The 23,238-nt window shown below is 38.7% G+C and overlaps 1 protein-coding gene across 5 annotated transcripts in view; it reads left to right on the forward strand.

Moving 5' to 3' along the window:
- Positions 1-23,238, forward strand: part of LOC135336225 (uncharacterized) — a 37,771-nt gene that overhangs the window by 6,314 nt on the left and 8,219 nt on the right. For 2 of the 5 annotated variants that reach the window (XM_064531971.1, XM_064531972.1), the window contains exons 9-55: positions 385-513; positions 866-985; positions 1,535-1,672; positions 1,841-1,876; positions 2,133-2,258; positions 2,579-2,701; positions 3,001-3,045; positions 3,445-3,570; positions 4,286-4,408; positions 4,639-4,683; positions 4,986-5,183; positions 5,665-5,814; positions 6,121-6,324; positions 6,792-6,947; positions 7,233-7,439; positions 7,719-7,874; positions 8,053-8,250; positions 8,494-8,661; positions 8,985-9,191; positions 9,548-9,712; positions 10,199-10,399; positions 10,632-10,793; positions 11,100-11,354; positions 11,642-11,782; positions 12,085-12,279; positions 12,424-12,552; positions 12,848-13,063; positions 13,538-13,672; positions 13,944-14,126; positions 14,397-14,525; positions 14,774-14,968; positions 15,149-15,268; positions 15,594-15,782; positions 16,115-16,246; positions 16,537-16,755; positions 16,945-17,073; positions 17,421-17,612; positions 17,846-17,968; positions 18,340-18,528; positions 18,771-18,917; positions 19,057-19,275; positions 19,595-19,723; positions 20,061-20,249; positions 20,812-20,958; positions 21,107-21,280; positions 21,571-21,734; positions 22,022-22,875. In XM_064531971.1, coding sequence (XP_064388041.1) covers positions 385-513; positions 866-985; positions 1,535-1,672; positions 1,841-1,876; positions 2,133-2,258; positions 2,579-2,701; positions 3,001-3,045; positions 3,445-3,570; positions 4,286-4,408; positions 4,639-4,683; positions 4,986-5,183; positions 5,665-5,814; positions 6,121-6,324; positions 6,792-6,947; positions 7,233-7,439; positions 7,719-7,874; positions 8,053-8,250; positions 8,494-8,661; positions 8,985-9,191; positions 9,548-9,712; positions 10,199-10,399; positions 10,632-10,793; positions 11,100-11,354; positions 11,642-11,782; positions 12,085-12,279; positions 12,424-12,552; positions 12,848-13,063; positions 13,538-13,672; positions 13,944-14,126; positions 14,397-14,525; positions 14,774-14,968; positions 15,149-15,268; positions 15,594-15,782; positions 16,115-16,246; positions 16,537-16,755; positions 16,945-17,073; positions 17,421-17,612; positions 17,846-17,968; positions 18,340-18,528; positions 18,771-18,917; positions 19,057-19,275; positions 19,595-19,723; positions 20,061-20,249; positions 20,812-20,958; positions 21,107-21,280; positions 21,571-21,734; positions 22,022-22,875 — 8,077 coding nt within the window. The remainder of the gene's footprint in view (positions 1-384; positions 514-865; positions 986-1,534; positions 1,673-1,840; positions 1,877-2,132; positions 2,259-2,578; positions 2,702-3,000; positions 3,046-3,444; positions 3,571-4,285; positions 4,409-4,638; positions 4,684-4,985; positions 5,184-5,664; positions 5,815-6,120; positions 6,325-6,791; positions 6,948-7,232; positions 7,440-7,718; positions 7,875-8,052; positions 8,251-8,493; positions 8,662-8,984; positions 9,192-9,547; positions 9,713-10,198; positions 10,400-10,631; positions 10,794-11,099; positions 11,355-11,641; positions 11,783-12,084; positions 12,280-12,423; positions 12,553-12,847; positions 13,064-13,537; positions 13,673-13,943; positions 14,127-14,396; positions 14,526-14,773; positions 14,969-15,148; positions 15,269-15,593; positions 15,783-16,114; positions 16,247-16,536; positions 16,756-16,944; positions 17,074-17,420; positions 17,613-17,845; positions 17,969-18,339; positions 18,529-18,770; positions 18,918-19,056; positions 19,276-19,594; positions 19,724-20,060; positions 20,250-20,811; positions 20,959-21,106; positions 21,281-21,570; positions 21,735-22,021; positions 22,876-23,238) is intronic. The other 3 variants (XM_064531973.1, XM_064531974.1, XM_064531975.1) reach the window with 3 other exon arrangements.

Here is a 23,238-nt window from a genome sequence, read left to right on the forward strand (position 1 = left end):
AAAACATTCTAGTAGTACCGAATTTTAGCTATTACTAGAATGTTTTGCGAACATTAAACATGTGCGAACTTTGCGAGGGTTGATCAATTTGCAACAATAAAATCTGCAAAACCTAAATTATTACTAGTAAATACACACGATCCTTGCCAGAAAGATAGCAAAGGGTCAATTTTTCTGCTGATTTGGCTCATTAAAATAATTGCAAAGGTTTTTTACCAGCAAAATATTCTAGTAGCTAATACATTACTAGAGAGTCACACTTTACTCCATTAGTCGACTATTAGATCATTTACCACTCTCTGGGTGTGTGGGCAGCTCCAGTGTTTGCATGGTTACCATTCTTTTGTAAAATTTAAATCAACATAATTATTATGCATTTTTTAGTCTGCCCATATGCCACCTACAATTGTCCAAACCTGGATGGCAACGGCGGTCGGACGTGCATCAACTACACTCGTGTCTGTGATGGTACCAATGACTGCTACAATGGAACTGACGAAGCATTTTGTGGAGGTACGTAATAACAAAGAATTTCATTTTTATTATCTTAACTGATGCTTGTGTACTACGTACTGTCTCATTTCCGACAAATTAATTATCTTATTATAATATATATATATAGCTCACAGTATATTTGCCGGGCCTAGAAATGGCCTTTGACTTAAAGGCCTCTCTCTAAGCTTCCAGAAAATCCCTAAAATAACGATATTGTACAAACAGAACTAAACTTACAACCTTAATTAAGTATCAATATGACAAGAATGCTTTTACACACTCTCTCTAAACTATCAAATATCGACAAGCTCCCACGAGGGTTAAGACATGCTATATACTCTAATTATGATTTCCCCTCCTCCACATGCAGACTGTCCCATGGATAGCATAGCATGTGCAAGTAACTCGTCCATTTGCGTTGAAAACACTCGTACCTGCGATGGGATCCAAGATTGCCCTGATGGCTGTGATGAAAGCATCACTGCCTGTGGTGAGTTGGGTCTCCATTGTCATTCGTAGATATTGCAAATTGGTATAAGATTTTACACACAAAACATATTAACTTTGCTCTGTTCTTTGCTTCTGTTGTACTGTGCTGGCTATAACTCAAGGTATCTGTCTTATATTTAAAGTTCCCTCTTCTTCCCCACTGCCCCTTACTCTCCAAACCAGCTATTAAAAAGTCTATTTGCATTGAGTTTGGCCCCGGAAGTTATGTGGTCAATTATGGTTTCATTTATGCTTTATGTGGTGGAGTATGCCTGAGACTTCTACGTGAAAAATGCTAACTTTTAACTGGTTGGAGCTTACCAACACTACAGCATATAGATAGAAGCGCTTTTTAACAAGGAATCCAATGGTATATGAAACTTTGAATTTCAGTGAAGTATGACAAAGTTATGACAACTTTGTCAAACTCAACACAAATAGACTTTTAGCTAGCTCTTATAATTTAGTCACTTGGTTTTCTAGGACGTAATTGAGAAGCATAATAATTGCGTTTTAGAGCTTAGTTGTATGTCTTGTGTTGTGTGTCCAGGTTGCAGTGACTCTGCCCAAATCCCCGTGTGTCGAGATGGCAACGGCAATCCCTACTGTGTCAATAGAACAGCATTATGCGATGGCATGTCTGATTGTATGAATGGGGAAGACGAACAGTTCCCGTATTGTCCTACAGGTGGGTGTGGTTTAAATGTACGTTATCAGCATAAAATGCTATAATTGTGTGTCCTGTACGTGTGTGGGTGTGTGTGTGTGTGTGTATGTGTGGGTGTGTGTGGGTGGGGGTGTGTGTGTGGATCATGTTTGCAGTACCGTTACTTTCACTTTCATTTTCCAATGACAGCAACGACTCCTCCACCAACAACCAACCCACCTGTGTGTAAGTTGACTATTGCACAATATTTAATTTTCCCCGCAACTATACCGTATAGCGGGTTATTTTCGTATGGTAGAAATGATACTGTAGAGCATCATATATATAATTATACGAAAATTAAAACTGCGAAATTATTCAACCGCAATAGGTTCAACGTCACTATCCTGAGCTGTACGAATATTCAGTTTAATCATACGAAAATTTGCATTGACAAAAAATTAAATTACTTGCTATCGGTATCCCTTCCTCCTATGCACAGCCTGTCCTACTGGTTACGTGCCGTGTGCTACTTTCTCTAATTCTGGTCCTCCTTGCATCAACAACTCGCTGGTGTGTAATAGCTTCAGTGACTGTGCCGACCAATCAGACGAGTTCTACTGCAATGGTAAGTATGTACCGTATATCTGGTTTATAATGCGAGGTTAATTGATTGTGAATGACACTGTACAAGTCTGTTATTGCGTTTCTAACTATTGCAAATTGCATGCAAATCATGGGAAATAGCATGCTCACTCTCTGCGTGTTTTTAGTTAGCAAATTATGTAAACATTCGCAATTTTGAAGAACGTCGCATTTGCAACCTGATATTATATACACTAAGTACATAATACACGTGACCTATAGTTTTGTACATGGGCCGTTTTTTAATTGAGAACCTTCAACACAGTATACATGTATATATATCACGTTTTTTCGTCCAATCAGGTTGTCCTACTGGTGAGCTGATGTGTCAAGGACTCAACTTTACCCAATGCGTGGCTAACACCTACTTGTGCGATGGAGACAATAACTGCCCTAACGGGTTTGACGAGTCTATCTGCACTACAGGTACGCGTCGGTGTGTGGGTGTGTGTGTGTGTGTGTGGTGTGTGAACGAGTCTATCTGCACTATAGGTACGCGTCAGTGTGTGTGTGTGTGTGTGAGTGGGTGTGTGTGGGTGTGTGTGTGTGTGTGTGTGTGTGTGTGGTAAAACATTTCGTTTGCTTCATTATGTGTACTGTATTACATGGTTTTGTGGATAAAATTTTCGTAGAATGACTCGAGGTTGTGTGGTATACAGTCTTGAGTGTGAGCTGTAACTTGTACACATTTAATATACTAACTCGGCCTTTTATTTTATTTTCAGACAATATCATGCCCACTGGCACACCCACTGGCACACCCACTTTTGGTAAGATATATTATTCACCTGCTACGTTACAGTGTACTTGGTATTAGTTACTGACGTGCATGTGACAAATGTAGATGATCTGATTGGACGCTTAAATACTCCAACTATATTATACGTATTATTTCACATGGAGATTTAGTTGATATACCATATATAGCGGGTTATTTTCGTATGGTGGACATTTTTGTATAATTATTTCGTATTGAAGAGCATTACACGAAAATTAAAACTGCAAATTAAATTATTATTCTACCGCAATAATATAGGGTTACGTTACTATCCTGAGCTTTACGAATATTTAGAATACGAAATGTTTAATTGCGTAGTTCATATGAAAATTTGCACCAACAAAAATTACCTGCTATATATATATGGTATATCCCTTCCTCCTATGCACAGCCTGTCCTACTGGTTACGTGGCGTGTGCTACTTTCTCTAATTCTGGTTCTCCTTGCATCAACAACTCGCTGGTGTGTAATAGCTACATTGACTGTGCCGACCAATCAGACGAGTTCTACTGCAATGGTAAGTATGTACCGTATATCTGGTTTATAATACGAGGTTAATTGATTGTGAATGACACTGTACAAGCATTGATTGCGTTTCTAACTGTAGCAAATTGCATGCAAAACATGGGAAATTGCATGCTCACTCTCTGCGTTTCTAATTATGAGAGAAAATTCGCAATACGGAATCGAAAGAACGTCGCATTTGAAATCTGACACAGTAATTATACGCTATAATTATATAGGTGCGTAGTTAAACTTCTGTACATGGGCAATTTCCTACAATTAGATCCCACCTGCAGTTGAGTGTGCTTGGGATCCAAATTATTATGAGCATTGTACATACCAGAGGAGGTGGGTACGACAGGTGCGGTGCAGCTCAGGCAATTAGCTTTTGATTGAGCAATAATTATCCGCCCACGCCCCGGCTGCCTACGTCGTATATTTTTGCTGAGAGTAATCAGAGGCAAATTGCTTGAGTCGCACCGCGCCTGTCGTACCTACCTACTCTGGTACGTATGTATAACTGATTGCTAGGATACAAATGATATGTAGCTCCAATCAAAAGTGGAAAAATCTACCATTACATAATGTGCCAGTCTGTTTACAAAGGAATAAATTATGTCAACTTATTACTTACTTATTAAACTTAAATTCCTGATTTAGTATATCTCATAATTAACACAGTATATTCCTCAGTATGTGTGGTAATCACTTTTTATTTGTCCAATCAGATTGTCCCACTGATGAGCTGATGTGTCAAGGACTCAACTTTACCCAATGCGTGCCTAACACCTACTTGTGCGATGGAAACAATAACTGCCCTAACGGGTTTGACGAGTCTATCTGCACTATAGGTACGCATCAGTGTGTGGTGTGTAGTCAATTTTAATATTCGATTATTTCTAGATACGTAATAAATTATATGGAGATCATTATCTATATACCAATGTTTTAACTATGCTCCGCTGTTTTCTCAGTCGGCCCTAAGATTTCATGTTGTTAGGTGCATAGCAAAAGTAAACAGTCTTGAGTGCAACTTAATTGTCACAAACGTACTTTTTTTTAATGCTAACTCTTGTTTCAGATATCACCACACCCACTGGAATGCCCACTGGCCCACCCATTGGTGGTAAGTCACGACAAGAGTGGACGATCATGATCTAATATATAATTACAATTACTCGGTGTTAGTTACTGGCGTGCATGTGACAATTGTAGGTGATCTGATTGGATGCTTGAATACTCCGACTACGTCTTTTTCACGTGGAGATTTTAATATCATAATTATATAGAACTCTGACCTCTGACCTCATTGCAGATTCTCACTCCCTTTTTCATTGACACAGGAAATTTAGAATAATTATTAAGAACAGTTTAAAATAATAGTTACGTTGGTACAGTTTTATTATTTATTTATGCACATTTCTACAGGCCCTTGTCCAAATGGAAGTCTACCCTGTGGTTTCAACTTCTCAAACTGCTGGGTCCCGGAGCAAGCCTGTGACGGTGTCAATGATTGCGGGGACGAGCTTGCTTACGACGAGATACCTGGTTTTGTGGAGTTGTCAGGAGAATCTTGTATCACTGATGGAGGATCTGGATCTGGATTTTTGGGTGGAACAAACGATTGTAAGAAAAGATATTTCGGGACTGTACTTATTGTATGTACCTAGAATACCTACTAGAGAGATGACTATCAACTCTACGTGCGAGCAAAAACCAAAGCCAAATAGATTTAGATATTACTGTTCACTTTAGTTTTTGCTCGCAAGCTCCCTCTCTCTTTTTATACGCCCTTGACAATACGTGTTATAGCTACATTGTCCATGTAAGCCTTTTGCGTAAGTAGGTATAGCATGAGACCGATTGAGTGTTTTTTGCAATACACAGACACAAACACGAAGGCGAGCTGCCTGTATATTTCATACAACACGAGGATTCTCATGCTTTATAATAATTATCACGACGACCTTTATAACACAAAAAGGACTGGTGTTACACGCTTGTAACCTAATTGACAACGTGATATAATGAGTAGTGATTTAATAATGAAGTTTTTACCCCCCACAGTGATGATTAGTGTGTCATGTGACTGTATTACCCCCCACAGTGGTCATTGGTTTGCTAGCCCCGCCTTTCTTTGATGGTTTGATACCGTTTTCGGAGTTTGGAGGATCTTTTTCATTCTGCATTGTCCGAGGGGGGGTTTCGTCTAGCGACGAGTTCAATGTTACCGTGACAACTACTGATGTAAATGCAGGTAACCATGACGACAACATGCATTAGTACTATGTACAGCTTGTGTATAAGCATTTTATTATTGGTCGATACAGTTTTAATTGGGAGAGAGGCCGAGTTTTAAACGATCCAATTTCCCAACACAATTTTTTTTTGTAGTTCCAGCAAAATTAATTTTTCCCGGCCATAGCAAGCTTATAATTATATATCTGTATAAGACTTCGAGTATTAATTTTGTCATTTTGTTAAAGCTGAAATAGGATCATCGAAATTTATCATGATTGAACCACTAGATGTATGTAAATTGTATATAATTATATGTCTGCAGTTGCCGGCTATGATTACGAGGATGCCACTCAAACTCTGTATTTTGGTAGTCAAGACAGCATAATGTGTATCAACGTGACAATCATTGAAGATGATTTGATTGAATCGACCGAGAACTTTACGATATCTCTGTCTGTCAGTGCTGACGTCAACTACACCTTCATTGGCCCAACGGAAGCTACTGTTGTCATTCTAGATTTTAACGGTATGTTAATCACGGTGACTCGTTGAAAAACATCCAAGTTGATATATTGCCAAGCAATTAATACTTGAAATAATTATGTTTTGATAAAATTTAATTATACGTATGTGTTTTTTTAATGCCTATATAATTATACTAGAACCTCGATTATCCGGACACCTTGGTGTCAGAAGCAGGCCGGATAACCGGATAATCGAATAGATAAACCACGCCTTGATCCACCCACTTTATTGATAAACAGCAGTGCCACATGGTTGTCTGCGCATAAGCAGGCCTGTCTCCATAGTAACAGCTGCACGCGCATGCGCATTTAAGGAACACGCCCATTTTCTGAATATTAAAAAGAAAATTGCCAAGCCGGATAATCGAGGTTCCGGATAATGGAGGGCCAGATAATGGAGGTTCTACTATACTACAATATAGTTATAGGCAAGTATTATGGTTATTATATCCGCATTTTATATCTGCAGGTATTGGATTTGATTTGGTTACCAGCAACGTGACGGAAAGTGACAATGCAACATTTGAGTTGTGCATCACCTTGACGGACATAAGAGGGGGTCTGGAGCGTAATGTCACTTTGGAAATAAGACAAATAGATTTCGGCCTCCCTACAGGAGCTCAAAGTAAGTAATGATTACCGTATAGCGGGTAATTTTCGGGGGATAAAATATTCGTGGTTGAGCAATATTTAGCCACTTCGTGGATAGTGGTTGTGCTGCTTGCACTGCAGGTAAAGGTAGGCAAGGTCGCTTCATTCGTGGGTAAAATATTCGTGGTCAGAGCTCCAACCACGATATCCACGAATATTTTGCCCCACGAAAATTACCCGCTATACGGTGCGTATATAACTGCCATAGTTGGATACTCCTCTTTATGAACTCCTGGTAATATTATAATTATTTATTCAGACGGAGTGGACTTCACTATTACAAACCCTTTCATCACTATCCCGCGAACGGCCGAGAATGGAACAAAGATGTGCTTCACTTTTGCCAACGTGATTAACGACGAGAGAATTGAAGATACCGAAAGAGCTATATTTTTTCTCACCTCCAACAACTTTGCAGATGTGTCTCGAGACACTAGCTTTACTATCGAAATCATTGACAATGATTGTAAGTCTGATAATCACCTAGCAATGCTCATGGCAACATGTCTATATAATAATAATAACAATTCTTGTGCCCTCATTGTCAAAGGAATGTACATTATGTGTAGTAAGTACTTGGGCAGACCAACAGTGGCTGTATTATAGAGGGTGGCCTGTTTATAATTATAATATGTGTTTGGACCTGTGTTAGCAGGCTACCCTCTATATATAGGGACACCACAATATCATAGCCTCAATACATGCAGTATCAAGTTGTTTTTTTGTTTTTTTTGACTACATGCAGTTGTCCAGTTTGAGCTCTTAAATGCCACTGAGGTTCAAGTTGAAGAAGATCGTTCTATAAGTTTGTGTTTGGCTCCTGTTGGGAACGTCTCGGCATACTACGATCGATTACTGCCCTACATCACTGTCATCTTCAACGTGACGTCAGAGACAGCTGGTCAGTGGTGCTCCCATGTGCATGTGTCATAATTATGTCATATCGTGTACGAACTTACATTTTTTTTCACTGAGTGTGTTTGTCTAGGAACGAGTTTGTATGGTTTATATGAACTTAAAGTTGTGGAATATTTATATACCTGCAAGTACACTTTTATTCGCTTTTTGCCCCAATCTAGATAATGGAGACTATTACACTGGATCTGTATATCAGTTGTTTGATGTTCGAAGCAGCGATATCGTCTGCGTTATGATAATCACTAGAGAAGACAGCCAAATTGAGAACACAGAGACGTTGAGAGTAACAGCAATAATATCTGATCCAGATGTAGTTGTCGGACCATCGCAAGTCAGAGTGTACATCTTGGACAGAGACTGTACGTGTTATATCATTGCCGTTATAATTATGTAGACAGTAGGTTGCAAAAATTCTTCTTAGGGAATATTTCTCATAGGTTTAACGACAAAAATTACCCAAAAAAGTGTCTGATAAATACGATATGTACATGTACATAAATTGTTACCCCTCAGAAACACCTCACGAAAATTAATGCTAAAATCGCTCTCTAAACCAAAGCAGTTGATTCTCACAATGTAATTATTATTTTTCTTCATCGCAGCCGCTGAGTTTGAGTCATCATCCTTCATGCCGCACATTGCCATGCGTGAGGCGGACTGGTATCTAGGGGCACCACCTCGTAGCTTCTGCTTCGCTCCGACCCCCCTCACCAGAGTTTTCCTGCAAAGAGATGTGACTCTGACATTCACACCAAGCAGTCTGGGAGCAAGTAAGTATTAATTTTACCGATTTACGCTACAGCTCTTCTCTAGGAGATTTTCAGTGAATATACGATCTCATAAGTTTCGTACTTTCGTCAGGGCCCTCAGGGAATAATTGAATATGACTTACCTAGTCACTCGGCCATGGCAGATATTTCATATCTTACTCATTAGTTGTTTTTCAGTTACTCAAGAATAAAGTTTCCTGTAATGATATAACTATACGTACGTACGTTTGTGCTCGTAACCAACTATGCATGTCTCTGATATTAATGAAGAGTTGAAATATTATTTTATTTATTTATTTATTATGCACATTTTCTTTCTTCAGTGAGAGGCGAGGATTTCATGATTAATGACACAGAGGTGACCTTCTATCACCAAGGCGACATGATGGAGGTTTGTCTGGAGCTGGTTATTGTTAACGACTTGTTTATTGAAGATCTCGAGAGATTCACAATTGACGTTGTCCCTAACAACCCGTACGATCGCATCCTTGGGAACAACCGAACAGAGATCTCTATAGAAGATAATGACTGTAAGTTACTATAGGCAGTGATAATAATTATTATAGTCACAGGGTGACAGGATTTTGAAGTAGTCTAGAGCTAGAGGGGGAAATAAGGCATGCTTTGAAAAGTAACCAGAAAATATTGCTAAAAAAAGGTCAACTGTTATTTCAATACCCTGTTAGTATGTAACATTGCCAGCTATGGACACTCAGTCATACAACTAGTACCTGAATGCAACTTTTATGCTACTGCTTTCACTTTCATTTTAATCCATTCTGCTAGTTTGCAACGTAATTAACAAGTTTGTACGAGTAAATATTCTTGGCTGTAAGGAAGTTTTTTATTTTACGATAATTATTTAAAATCCTCACGCATGTCACAGTTGCCGAATTTGTGTCACCGTTTAATGCGATGATAGCCATGCGTGAATCTGATTGGTTCCCTGAGAAGGAACCACGGTCGTTTTGCCTCGTTCCAACCAACAGAACAAGAGACTACCTGCGGAGAAGCGTTGCGGTGACCTTTACACCTAGCACGTTGGGAGCAAGTAAGTTCACAAATTGCATAATAATAAGGATTATATACAACGGATTTCTATACCGTATCTTTTTGACAGCCACTAATATTAAATTTGATATAGCGTACTATGTGATAGCTAGATCTCCCTAAGAGCTTTATTGATCTTAGCTATAGTTATCGGCAGTGAAAGCAACTTCTTCTAAGTTATTAATTAAAAAGTGTGTTTCCTTCTGTTCGGGTAGTGGCTTTAACAGCCTTATTGTTCCGGGCCCAAATTGTTGGTTTATATGGTTCTATAAGTATTGGGTGGTTCTCCTCAGCCCTTTAGTCTGACATTAACAGTATATATGCCTCAGATTTTTGGACTACATGTACATAATTATGTAAGCATACATTTCGGTTGATAGGCATGCGCAGTTAACTGAATTACGTGTATATAGCTACAAAAGTCAATGTAGCTGGGTTGATTCAAACTAAGCACCCACTAACGTACGTATGACCACACCACCTTCAGTGATGGGCGAGGACTTCATGCTGTACGGAACAATGCAGACCTTCTATCAAGACAACACTTCAGTTTGCCTGCAGCTGCGTATCATCAACGACCGTCGTATTGAATACACCGAGAGCTTTGCCATCGAAATCTCATTGGATAACCCTGACGACTCTATCGTGGGCGTGAATAGAACAGAAATCTCCATTGCCGATGACGACTGTAAGTTACTATCTATATGTTACACGTACGTACGTACACGTAAAAGAAATTTAATGGCTTACATTACATGGTCAACAATTTAACAGTGTATTTTGTTGGTTTTTTGTAATCCTCTGCTTCAGTTGTATAATTAGAATTATGTACGTATGTGCTTTCTAATTAACCAATACATGTATATTACGTATAATTAAGTTCAATTCTTGCTCGTCATGTTGTACGTATATTTATACAGTTGTTGTGATCGAGTTGGAGCTGGTCGCTAACGATGGCTATGTGTCGGAGGGAGTGGACAATTTCAACGTATCGGAGGGAGACACTTTCAACGTGAACCTCGTACTGGTAGATGTAATGGATGGACTGGAAACAGACGTGGAAGTCAATGTAACCGTTGGAGGTACGTTTATATGTGTGTGTGCATGTGACTCGATCAATAATCATGTGACAGTACGATAAATAGCTAGCATAATTGAAGCATATCAATAATTTATTTGTGGTATTACTATTATTAGGCCAATAACATACGAATTGCTGATGCGATACAATTACATGTTTACAATGTACTACATGTGGGAATGCAGCCGATACTGTATACTTGAGACCACACCTACTAGACCACACCTACTTTCTGTACTGTACGTATATTTGTGTATAGTATCCATGTATTACGTACAAACGTATTTCCTTCTTTATTGCCCTACAGTCAATTCGCTTGTAGTGAGGAGACATGTTGAAGTCTATGCAAGTTCTAACGAGTTTTCTCCTTTCGGGGTTCAAATACTGACCATACCAAGCTCTTCAATGAACGGAAGTGTAGTTTCTCTGACGGTAACTGTAGTCGATGATGAGATAGTCGAGAATGACGAGGGACTAAGGATTAGTGTTAACCCTGGCAACCAGTATCAGGTGACTAACGAACAAGCTGGAACTGTGGTCCTCACCATTATGGATAATGACGGTAAGTGCATGTACAACGTGTACAAAACACTTTTAATAATGGACAAATTATGTCCAGGTGACGTATCATTATAGAGGGGGGCTTATTTCGAAGAAGTACGATCATTTTTACTTAAAAATGCAAACCTTATTAGAGACACAATCTAAGTCAACCGCCTAACATACGTATATTGTTATAAATATTGCATATTATGTAAAGAGTTTAGAACTTGCTTTTGCTTTCCCCGTAAATCTCTTAATTAATATAAAGGTTGTGTTATTATCTCATACGTATACGTATTATATCAGGTGTTTCTCTGTTCTTGTCGACCAATGAGATTATGAGCCTCGAGGGTGGTGAGATCAGTGTCGCCGTGTACGTGGACATGGAGTCACCAGTACGTAACAGAGACGTACAAGTGAACGTTACCATCGACTACAACAATGCTGGTACGTACAAAAAACTGTCCACAATTATACACATGTAGACACTACTAAGACAAATTTACATACGCATGCAGTTTATAAATTCTTAATTGTAAGAAATTTGTCTTTCGTACGTACATGTGTATACGCGCCTTTTTTTATATATAACACTAAAGTTTTGAAAATTAACTTAAATTCTGGTAATCCAATTTCAATGATATTCTGAAAGCTTGCAATGAGCCCTTATCAAATGATGTATGGTATGTGAACATTTCTATTTTTGCAAGAAATTTATTCGAGTCTACGTATCTTTTAACTCTATACAGATGCAAACGACACTGGTAATTTCAGTCAAGTTCTTGTCTTCACTCCTGATATCAATGTCATCACTGTCACTATCCCCGTTGTCGCCGACAACATTGTTGGATCTGATAAGATGTTCACGGTGAACTTCAACCCTACAAATAGTCTCGACACTTTCATCGATGGCTCTAATAGCGTTTCCGTGACGATTATTGAGAGTAAGTTACAGTAACCGTATTGGGTTTTAAAATGACACATTTTTTTTTCGTTTTTACGAATTGCAAATTTTTGCATAATTCGCATAATTGGAAATAACATGTACGTATATGTACCATGCAATGATGATTGCTGTGTGTTGCTAGGTGCCAATCTGACGCTGACCCAGAGGAACATGATGGGCATGGAAGGGGACGTGGTTGAGGTGTGTGTAGCACACGCCCACACACTCGAGGATAGCGTCTCAGTGCTGCTCACTCTGATAACAGGCACTGGTACGTCGTAGTAATACCATAAGTCTGTTATTATACGTTATAATCATCGTGCAGCTTGTGTGTGTGTGTACGTATAATTATGTATTATACAAAAGATTCCTATTGGACGCTCAGTATAATTATATTGGCTGCATATACATATAGCTACGTACTTATAATAATTGCTAAGTAATTATATCTCCCAAATATATGTACAATGTAAGTGCACTGAAATATTATGAGTTACTGTCACTCTTAAAAGCATGAATTCTATGCAATATTCTTTTTCATTGTACCTACGTATTTCATAATACAGCTGAAGAGGCGGACTTTGCCTTTTATGCCACGATGGAGCGCAGCTATACCGTCACCTTTAACAACATAACGTCCAACCAGATTTGTGTAAATGTATCCCTGATTGATGATGACATCGCTGAGAATTCAGAGTCGTTTGTAGTTGTCTTGACAGCCATCGATACAGATGACACTATTGGGATCAACAGTACAAATATAACCATTGCCGACAATGATGGTAAATGAAATCCTTACATTTGACATGTACGTAGACTTGCTACGTTTCCATGGTGTTGGAATCATCGTAGAGGATTAAGATTGAAAGTTAAGAATTTTCTAGGATATAAGTTCGAGTTTTAGTGGCCACAGAATGTCTTGCGTATTTCATGCAGCCATTAAAATTTTTAATGGACTCTGTATTATAGTATTAAGCTGCATGCTCGTATTAGTGCTATATATACACTGTATTACTATTAATAATATTTTGCTAGTGGAATAATCTTTGCCAATGAGCCAAATCAGCAGAAAGTTGACCCTTTTGCGATCGATCTACTACATTGCGTTCTGGCAAGGATCGTGTGTATTTACCATGTTAGGTTTTGCGATTTTATTATTATTGCTAAGTTCACATATAATATAATTATGTTTGTCTTTGATGCTCGCAAAATTTTTATTGTTGTGATATATGCACATTTTATTTGTGTGTGTGTAGGTGTCATGTTCAGCTCACCAGATGTGGTGGCCACTGAGACGAACGATGACCAAAATGTACTCGTGTGTGTTATCATGACTCCACCTGCCGGAGGTCTGGATAGAAATGCAGCAGTTTCAGATGGAGAGTCTGGAGGTATTGTTTTAAGAAGCTATTTTATCATTAATTTCTTAAGTACATGTATGATAACCCCCCCCCCCCCACCCCTGCAGCATAACATAATTATTTGGCACTCTGGTCCCAAATAAACATTTAATTTTTATGTGCAAAAACATCCCCTCAACAAATAAATGCCACCTCTTCTAATAACCAAATTTATTCCCCAAATAAATGATAGGAGAGTTGGTTGCACAACTGATAATGATGCTCAAGACGCTATATTATACTCCTCTGTCTCTCTCTGTAGTTACACTGACATTCTCACCAACTAATGTGGAACAGACACAGTGCGTTAATGTCACCGTTTTCGGGGACAGAATAGTGGAAAGCAACGAAACCGTGAATGTTACTTTCCACATTCAATACCCTCTGGATAGTATGAATGGTAGTCTTTACTTCTCAGCAAACATCATCATTGTGGACGATGATGGTAAGAACATCTATTTAAACAGCTGCAGTTAATTAGTGTGCAAAGTACGTGTACGTTTTTTTTACCAATGAAGCAGATAACAAGATGATTGCATCTGTGTACGTATAATTATACTGATTACTCTTGAAACATTATTAAGTACGTACGTATATATTTTTTGCGATCAAGCACGTACGAAGTACAGGTATGAAAACGTATCGTATTTATGCATGGAGACCATAATAATTATATTATAATTATAATGTTGTACTGTCTTTGTGTCCATTACAGGTGCCACTGTTAGCTTCACTATTCCGAGCCAAGATGCAAATGAGGACGCTGGTAATGTGAGTGTGTGTGTCACGCTAGTTGACGTCGATGGTGGTCTCAATAGGACTGTACCGTACACCATCACATCAGGTGAGTATATATAAGTACCATTTTTATATATAGTTACCGTATAGCAGGTAATTTTTGTGGGATAAAAAATTTGTTATTTTTATTGGCAAACTGATCTCCACGAAAACATAGGCATGGTTTATCGGAACGCATGTATTGAAGTCAAACGAAATTTTTACCCCACGAAAATTATCCGCTATTAGACAGTATATTCTCTTTAATATTCTAATTAATGGACACTCTCTTCATAATTATGTTTTACCGTACAGACATGAGAAATATATGGAACGATGAATTTCCTGGAAATTCATCGGCTGGTCAGGAGAAATGCATCACTGTGTACATTGAAGAAGATCAAATCGTTGAAGATCCCGAAATCAGGGTATTCACGCTGGCTGTTGTCAATGGCAACGATCTCCTTGGAGACATCGTAACACACAATGTGACAGAGATTGATAATGATGGTAGGAAGTGTAATTATGTTTTTTGTACAGCTTTTAATTAGTGTGTCCGAAAGTTAGTTTTCTGCTTCTATAGGAAAATAAAAACAAATTATCGGGATTATAATAGTTTATAGTATGCATGTTCACATAATATTAAAAGTCAGTCATTTAACTATTATGTATACACCTGTACATGTGTAGGTGTTTCCATCACCCTGATGCCCATTGGTGAGGTCATGGAGAACCAAACAGTTGATATTGAGTTCTTTGTAGAGGGTATACTTGACAAAGACATCACTGTAACAGTCTACATTGAGGAAGGTAAGTATTCGATGGATGTTGATAACTATGATACAATTTTATATTGTCGGGAAGTTCTCGTTTGTGTTATAATTATGCCTAACTATATTCTGTGTATAGTGTAATTATGGCTCTTTGTGTTACTGTGCACAGAACGCACGGTATTTTGCACATAATTATGTCTATTATACCTATACTGTTACCCTCAGCAAATTTTACCCTTTATACAGTGTGTCTGACAGGCTGGGTACGTAGCTCTGTATATAGTTTTGTGTTAGCTATGTAGCATTTAATATTTTTGACCATTTCCAGATTTGAGTGAAAAATTTTTCTCTCCATTTAATAGATACGAACGACACGATGATTATCGATGGTGATCTGATTGTGTCTGATAATGGCACATATACAGTCGTACTGGTTGTCATTGGTGACAGTATCATCGAGAACCCAGAGACATACACAGTTCAGATCAGGTCTGATAACACCTTCGATGAGATCGGACCAGCACAGGACTTCACCATTATCGATCAAGATGGTAAGATTTCTCACTCTTCATCTCATCATAATTATAATTAAAACAAGCTAGGGTGCATCTTTAAACTTGAGTCTAGAATACGTATTTTGTGTGCATGGGGCTTTCAATAATCTATGCCTTGTGTCTCCTATAATGAAGGCCTCTCTCAAATTGTAGCCTCCTTTGCCAGCAAAATGAAACATTTAGTATAACCGCAAAAAATTAATAGTAATTACTGTGTTTTGTGTGGGACTTACGTATGATGGACCAATTTTACCATCTTAAAAGACTAATGTGTATAAATTGTAAAATAGTGATACGGCTATAAAGTAAATTGACATTTCGTTCCTCAGGAGCCACAATTCAACTAGACCTTATCAGTGACATCACTGAAACTGATGAAGATGTCAACATCACCGTCTCATTCTCAGTGATGGGAGTGTTTGAGAGGCCATCGACCGTGACCGTCGGCTTGGTTCCAGTGGGTAAGTATATCACTGTAGCTATGTTTGAAATGGAATGCTTATAAACTTTTAATCAAATGACATTATTTATTTGAACAACTGTACCAACTGAAAGAACTTCCATAAAACCACACAATAAATTTGAACCACCAGGACTAAAGTTATGGTCACTCAAAGAGCTTTCTAAACCTATGTATTAAACAGAAGTCTGTGCCAGCTAGTACAGATTTAAAAATTCCCTGTGTATAGAGGAAGGAAAGAGAAATACTTGACATCAACTTAATGTGTAACTATGATGTCATACCTCGCAGATACCAACGATGTCAGGATTGTCAATAATGTTATAACAGTTGCTGAAAGCGGAGGGTACACCGTAACCATGGTGATAGTGGGAGATGTACTGATTGAGAACACTGAAGACTTCCGATTGATGTTTGTATCCGACAATGACAACGATGTCTTCTATCAAGGTCTCGGTCCCGAGATGATTGAAGATGGTAACCTGAGTTTCAGTGTGATGGACAATGACGGTGAGTTGCTATAGCAACATGTAATCACTACCGGCCCAGTAAGACACAGAATCCCATGACACAGCCGCACATAAGACTGTAGAGTACATTTATTTTAAATAACTGCTAAGTTTTGATTGCCTGCAATAGTTCATAGCTATCATAATTAAATGGGTATTTTTTTTAATAATAATTTATCTATCTGAGCAGGTGCTATCTTTACCCTGGCCACTATCAGTGATGTCACTGAGACTGATGTTGATATCACCATTCCCGTCAACTTCACTGTGACAGGGCTGTTTGAGAGAAACTCGACCGTGACAGTCCGACTAGCTCTGGGTGAGTTGAGTATGTAGTCCATAAATAAAGATCATTTGGTAATAGCTAGTATTTTAAATCTTCCTTTAACATAATTTACAGCATTTAGCTATGTACAGTACATACTTTAAAAGACTCTGCGTATGTCTTTAAAATTGTAGTTTGGCTTCAAAGTTCAATTCCATTTTCCCAAAGCATAATTATACAAGTCTTGGTGCATGTATATTTACCTTTTGGCAAATCTATTGTTTGTATAATTATTACCGTATAGCGAGTAATTTTTGTTGGTGTAAATTTTTCGTATGAACTTACCAATTAATTTTTATATATTCGTTGTTGTTCTCCCGCTATTAATTTTTATATCACAGACACGAATGATGTCATTATTGCCAATGGAGAGGTAACTGTTTCTGTTGCCGGGGACTATTATGTCGAACTGGTTGTCGTTGGCGATGAGATCGTAGAGAGTGATGAAACCTTCACAGTGGAGATAGCCGTGTCTAATCCACTGGACACCACTCCTGGTCCCACGCAGACATTCACTGTATCCGATGACGATGGTACGTATAATATTTCTTATAATAATTATTTTTTATTGTGAGCAACCAGATTATAGGCCCTATAAAAACAAAAGTATGAATCAATATCTCAACAACTATCCAACTCCATATTGCTATATGTGTACCTGCGTATGATAAGTACAGTTTACTGTGCTCGCTGGCTTTTCAAATGCGTATAATTTAATAATTAGCACGTTTGATGCTCGTAGTAATACTACCATGAACACGTGCAGGTGCTGTCATCACACTGATGGCTATTGGTAACGTCATGGAGGACCAAACAGTTGATGTTATGTTCTCCGTGGAGGGTACACTTGAGAAGAACATCACTGTAACAGTCAGCATTATTGGAGGTGGTAAGTACACACTCAACTTATATTAGTACAGTTGAATATAATTATGCAGTCATTTTCGTTTGTTGTAATCATTCAAATTTCATGGGCTGCCTTTTGCTTTGCATGCAAGCTAGCAGCGGGTATATTTCTAGGATATAAAATGTTCACGGTTTTCGCTGATTTTAGTTTATACCCTCGAAATATACCCGCTATAAATGATGGTATAAAATTAATAAGCATTGTTCTGTCACTAATTTTATACATATACGGCTTCCTTCTATATATAATTACGTTTTTGCATGCAAGCTGTGCATGCATGGAATTTCTATGTAAATAGCTAGCTATTGATTTTCATTGATGGACCGATCGAACTTTGATCTCTCATTGAACAGATACAAACGACGCCATGATCATGGATGGTGTATTTATCGTGTCCGCCAGCGGATTATATACAGTCGTACTGGTTGTCATTGGTGACGCTATCATCGAGAACCCAGAGACATACACAGTTCAGATCAGCTCTGATAACACCTTCGATGAGATTGGACCAGCACAGAACTTCACCATTATCGATCAAGACGGTAAGAGAGGTCATTAATTTAGAGTACATACAGGATTAGCATCTTAGACTGTTATTAATTTGAGTGTAGAATGTGTTCATGATAATTATATTATTTCTTCAAGTAAAAGATAAATTTGCGATTATCAGATTGTACGTTTAGATCGAGCTAGATTACACAAATCTGTGATGGGCCAAATCCATCGTTTTATAAACTATAGGGTCCTGATTATAATTATGCAATAATGTTTTGCTCTCATGCAGGAGCAACAATTACATTAAGCCCTATCGACGTCATCACTGAAACTGATGAAGATGTCAACATCACCGTGTCCTTCTCAGTGATGGGAACGTTTGAGAGGCCATCGACCGTGACCGTCAGTTTGACACAATCGGGTGTTTCTGAATCGGGTAAATAAATAACTATTGTAGCCATTACGATTGCATACAAAGCTGTGATTATATAACTGTACGTTCGTATATGTGCATAATCAAGGTACGCTATTACCATAGTAACCATGCAAGTGTTACATCTTGTGCTTCTTTGCAGATATAAACGATGTCAGGATTGTCTACGACGTTATCAATGTTGCTCAAAGTGGAGAGTACACTGTAACCATGGTGATAGTGGGAGATGTACTGATTGAGAATACGGAACAGTTCCGATTGATATTTGTATCCGACAATGACAACGATGTCTTCTATCAAGGTCTCGGTCCCGAGATGATTGAAAATGGTAGCCTGAGTTTCAGTGTGATGGACAATGACGGTGAGTTGCTATAGCAACATGTAATCACTACCGGCCCAGTAAGACACAGAATCTCATTAGTTAGGAAACACAGCCACACATAAGACTACATTTCGTTCCTCAGGAGCCACAATTCTACTAGACCTTATCAGTGACATCACTGAAGAACTTTGATTGTCACTTGTTCATTGTTACCCATGCAGCTACTATAATACAACTCCGTTATTTAAGAAACAGTGCATCTATACGTGTATAGAAGCATACTGATATTAATGGCCATCATGATAATTATGGCTATTGCACTACTTAACTAAAACATTTTCCTTTCATGAATACCTAGGTGCTATCTTTACACTGGGTGAATTCGAAGTTGCCGAGGAGACTGACGTTGATATCACCATTCCCGTCAACTTCGCTGTGACAGGGCAATTTGAGAGAATGTCGACCGTGACAGTCAAACTAGCTCTGGGTGAGTGGAATGCATGCTTTATAGTGCTCAGCAATCGTAAATTGCGCATCTTATTTAGGAATAACCTTATAGCGTACTGTCACGTACATATATCATGTTTTTTACAATCCCTATATTATTGTGGTTTATTTGGCTCCAAAGTTTCTACAACAGGAAAATTAATTTGGCGAGTCTTTCAATTTGGCAATTATTTTGGTGAATTCTACTAAAAACTGTTCTAAAAATGGCACATTTGCCAAGTATAATACTTGCCTTTATGTGGTATTTCTCAAAACATGTGCCATCCATCTTTCATTGATCCCCAAGTTGAGATTTGTTTGCATGTATATTATCACAGACACGAGTGATGTCATGATTACCAATGGAGAGGTAACTGTTTCTGTTGCCGGGGACTACTCTGTCAACCTGGTTGTCGTTGGCGATCAATTCGTAGAGGGTAGCGAAACTTTCACAGTGGAGATAGTCGTGTCTAATCCACTGGACATTTCTGGTCCCTCACAGATACTCACCGTATCCGATGACGATGGTACGTATATTTGGTATAATAATTTAATGACGTAACATTATGAGCACAAAATATTTCTAAACACCAACACCATGCACCATGTTAATTGGTTTGAAAATTGCAACTATTGTGCAGTTGTATACAGTTGCACCTTCCAGCCACCATAATTCATTATCTTTAGACCACTTAATCTCAGTCGCTCTATATAATCTCAGCTGCATACGTATATTATAATTATAATTATAGATTTCTTAATGCTACTGAGATCAGGGAATTCCCCTCCCACAATTACTGCATTATAGCCCGGGGAATCCCCCTACCACCATTACTGCATTATAGCCCGGGGAATCCCCGTCCCACCATTACTGCATTATAGCCCGGGGAATCCCCGTCCCACCATCACTGCATTATAGCCCGGGGAATCCCCGTCCCACCATCACTGCATTATAACCTGGGGAATCCTCCTCCCACCATCACTACATTATAGCCCGGGGAATCCCCCTCCCACCATCCTGTGTATTGTAGTTCCACTCTCCGCGTCATTTAACCAGTGTGTGTACTGTTCCTGTGTCCATACATGCAGGTGCTATTGTTCTCTTGGAGACAACGATGGTTGATCTGGCTAAGGGAGATGCAGTGAGAAACACTACTCAAGTGTGTCTGAGCGTTACTTCTGATCTTGGTCTGCTTGAAAGAAATGTGACTATATCAACAAGTGTTGATGAATCTGGTAAGCTTGAAATATACGTAGCTGTGTATATATCTAACGTACGTAATTCAGTTATCTATTTATGGGTTCATCGACCAATTCTAAGTAATTTTAAAGTACATTAATTTTGTTGATTATTATGATATAATTTTATTCCCTTTATGCACAGGTTTAACTGTTGACAGTGAGCTCGCCATTACCATGGAAACAGGGAGGGTGTGCTTTGAAGTATCTGTCATTGACGATGGAGAGGTCCTAAATTCAGTCCTCTCTTTCCAAATCACCTTCTCTCTAAGATGGCCGGTTGATAACTTTGAGCAATTCTTCATCACTACCATTTATGGTAATTTTGTATTTTGCATGTATAGATTACGACGATTAGATTATAATTATAACATCATGTGGCTCAACGACACAGTAATAAACAAATCCCTGCCTAGCTGGATTTACAAACCTCTTATTATGGAACTCCGTAATTAAGCTAGAAAAAAGCCAATGATTAATGAAGATGACTTAATTGCATAGCATACATAATAATTATTATAAACGAAAATAACTATTCACCATAGTACATGTAAATAAAAAATAGTATATGCTCAAGCTAGATCTAACACACCTTCCTCCATGTTACAGTCACACCGCTGGTCACTGATGTCAACTACACTCCGTTCATTGATCTCGCTGAGGACGATGGCGTGAAACTACAGCGCCTGACCAACACCGACGATGGCTGCTCCAGCCTCATCTACATCAACAGTGGTCTTCCCTACGGTTCTAAGAGCGAGACGTCACTCAGGGTAAGGTTCCCTCAGGCTTATAATATTGTTACTATAATTATTATTTCATTTTCTTAAGAGCTTGAAAAATCTACAATTATGGTCTGATTTCAAATTTACAGATACTTCCTACTGCATATAATAATAGCATGTTTTGAGGGAAATGTGAAGTTATTCATTGTACATATGTATACATACCGTGAGGCTTCGTATTCCATTGGTCGTCATAATGCGTAAGTGAAAAGCAATTAATAGCTGTACGTATAGTTCTGTTTTCACAACATCAATTTTCTTGATCTTCCATGCAGGTTTGTGCCAATGGAGCCATCTCAATTGGCACTGAACATTTCAATTTCTTTTCTCCGAGTCGATTCCCAAGCTCTTCGAGTCAAATCAGTTCCTCTAACGTCTTGGCCCCGTACTGGAATGACCACGACTTGCGTGGGGATGGGAGTTCTATAAACTACAAGGTCTACACCCGAGAGCAGGGCAGTCGGGTCAGTGATGCAAAACTAGATGCTATCAGTCGTTTGATTTCAAATAAAGAAGAACTCAGTTTCAGTGGAATATGGATGCTTGTAGCCGAATGGAACGGTGCACCTGCCTATCCGTTTAATACTGACAAACCTCCACGAAATACGTACCAAGCCGTAGTGGTTACGGATGGTACTCAGACGTTTGCCGTGTACACTTACAACTGCGAGCAACTGGAATGGGAAAGCGGACAAGGTAGCAGCGTGTACTCCGTTATCGGCTACAATATTAATGATGGAAATTCACTCTTCTCATCAGTCAATCCATTTATGAATCATCCGTTAAGCAGGTCCAAAGGTGTCCGATCGGTAGCATGTATGAACAATCCCCTCCGTGTGGAGTGGTCGAACCTCGTGTATCTAGTCGGTAACGACACGGGAGCTGGTCAGCTTGCTAGGGCAAACTGCATCAACAGAGCTAATAAAGATCAAAGCTCGTTTCAGGCGAAGTCATTTAACAGTCAACCGTGTCCCTGCTCCTTTGCTCAAGCGGGGCGTGATAATCGTTATAGATTCGCCCGTAATACTTTATTCTTCATCACTAGAGATACTAGTTTCTTTGATAATTTCTGTTACGTACAGCGTTTCCGTTCCACCAATGGTGTTCAACTCTGCTGCTATAGTCGACAGTGAGTTTGTACAATTGGGTATATAGTATTGAGTGGGATAATTTTTCACCCTTGGACTAAAATCCTGGATGCGGCCCTGACCGTAGAATATAGTTAGCAAGGTTACCGTATAGAGGGTAATGTTCGTGGGGCAAAATATTTGTGGGTTAAAGATCTGACCACGAATATTTTACCCACGAAGGAAGCGACCTTGTCTACCTTTACCTGCAGTGCAATCAGCAACCAGGAAAATATTATCCACGAAATGACTAAAATTATATTGCTTCAACCACTAATATTCCCCCCCCCCCCAAAATTACCCGCTATACGGTATCTAATAATGGGAACGATGTGGAGGGAGGCCGGTAATTTTAGAGAGACACC

Source organism: Halichondria panicea, chromosome 5, assembly GCF_963675165.1.
Source record: "Halichondria panicea chromosome 5, odHalPani1.1, whole genome shotgun sequence".
Taxonomy (NCBI): Eukaryota; Metazoa; Porifera; class Demospongiae; order Suberitida; family Halichondriidae; genus Halichondria; species Halichondria panicea.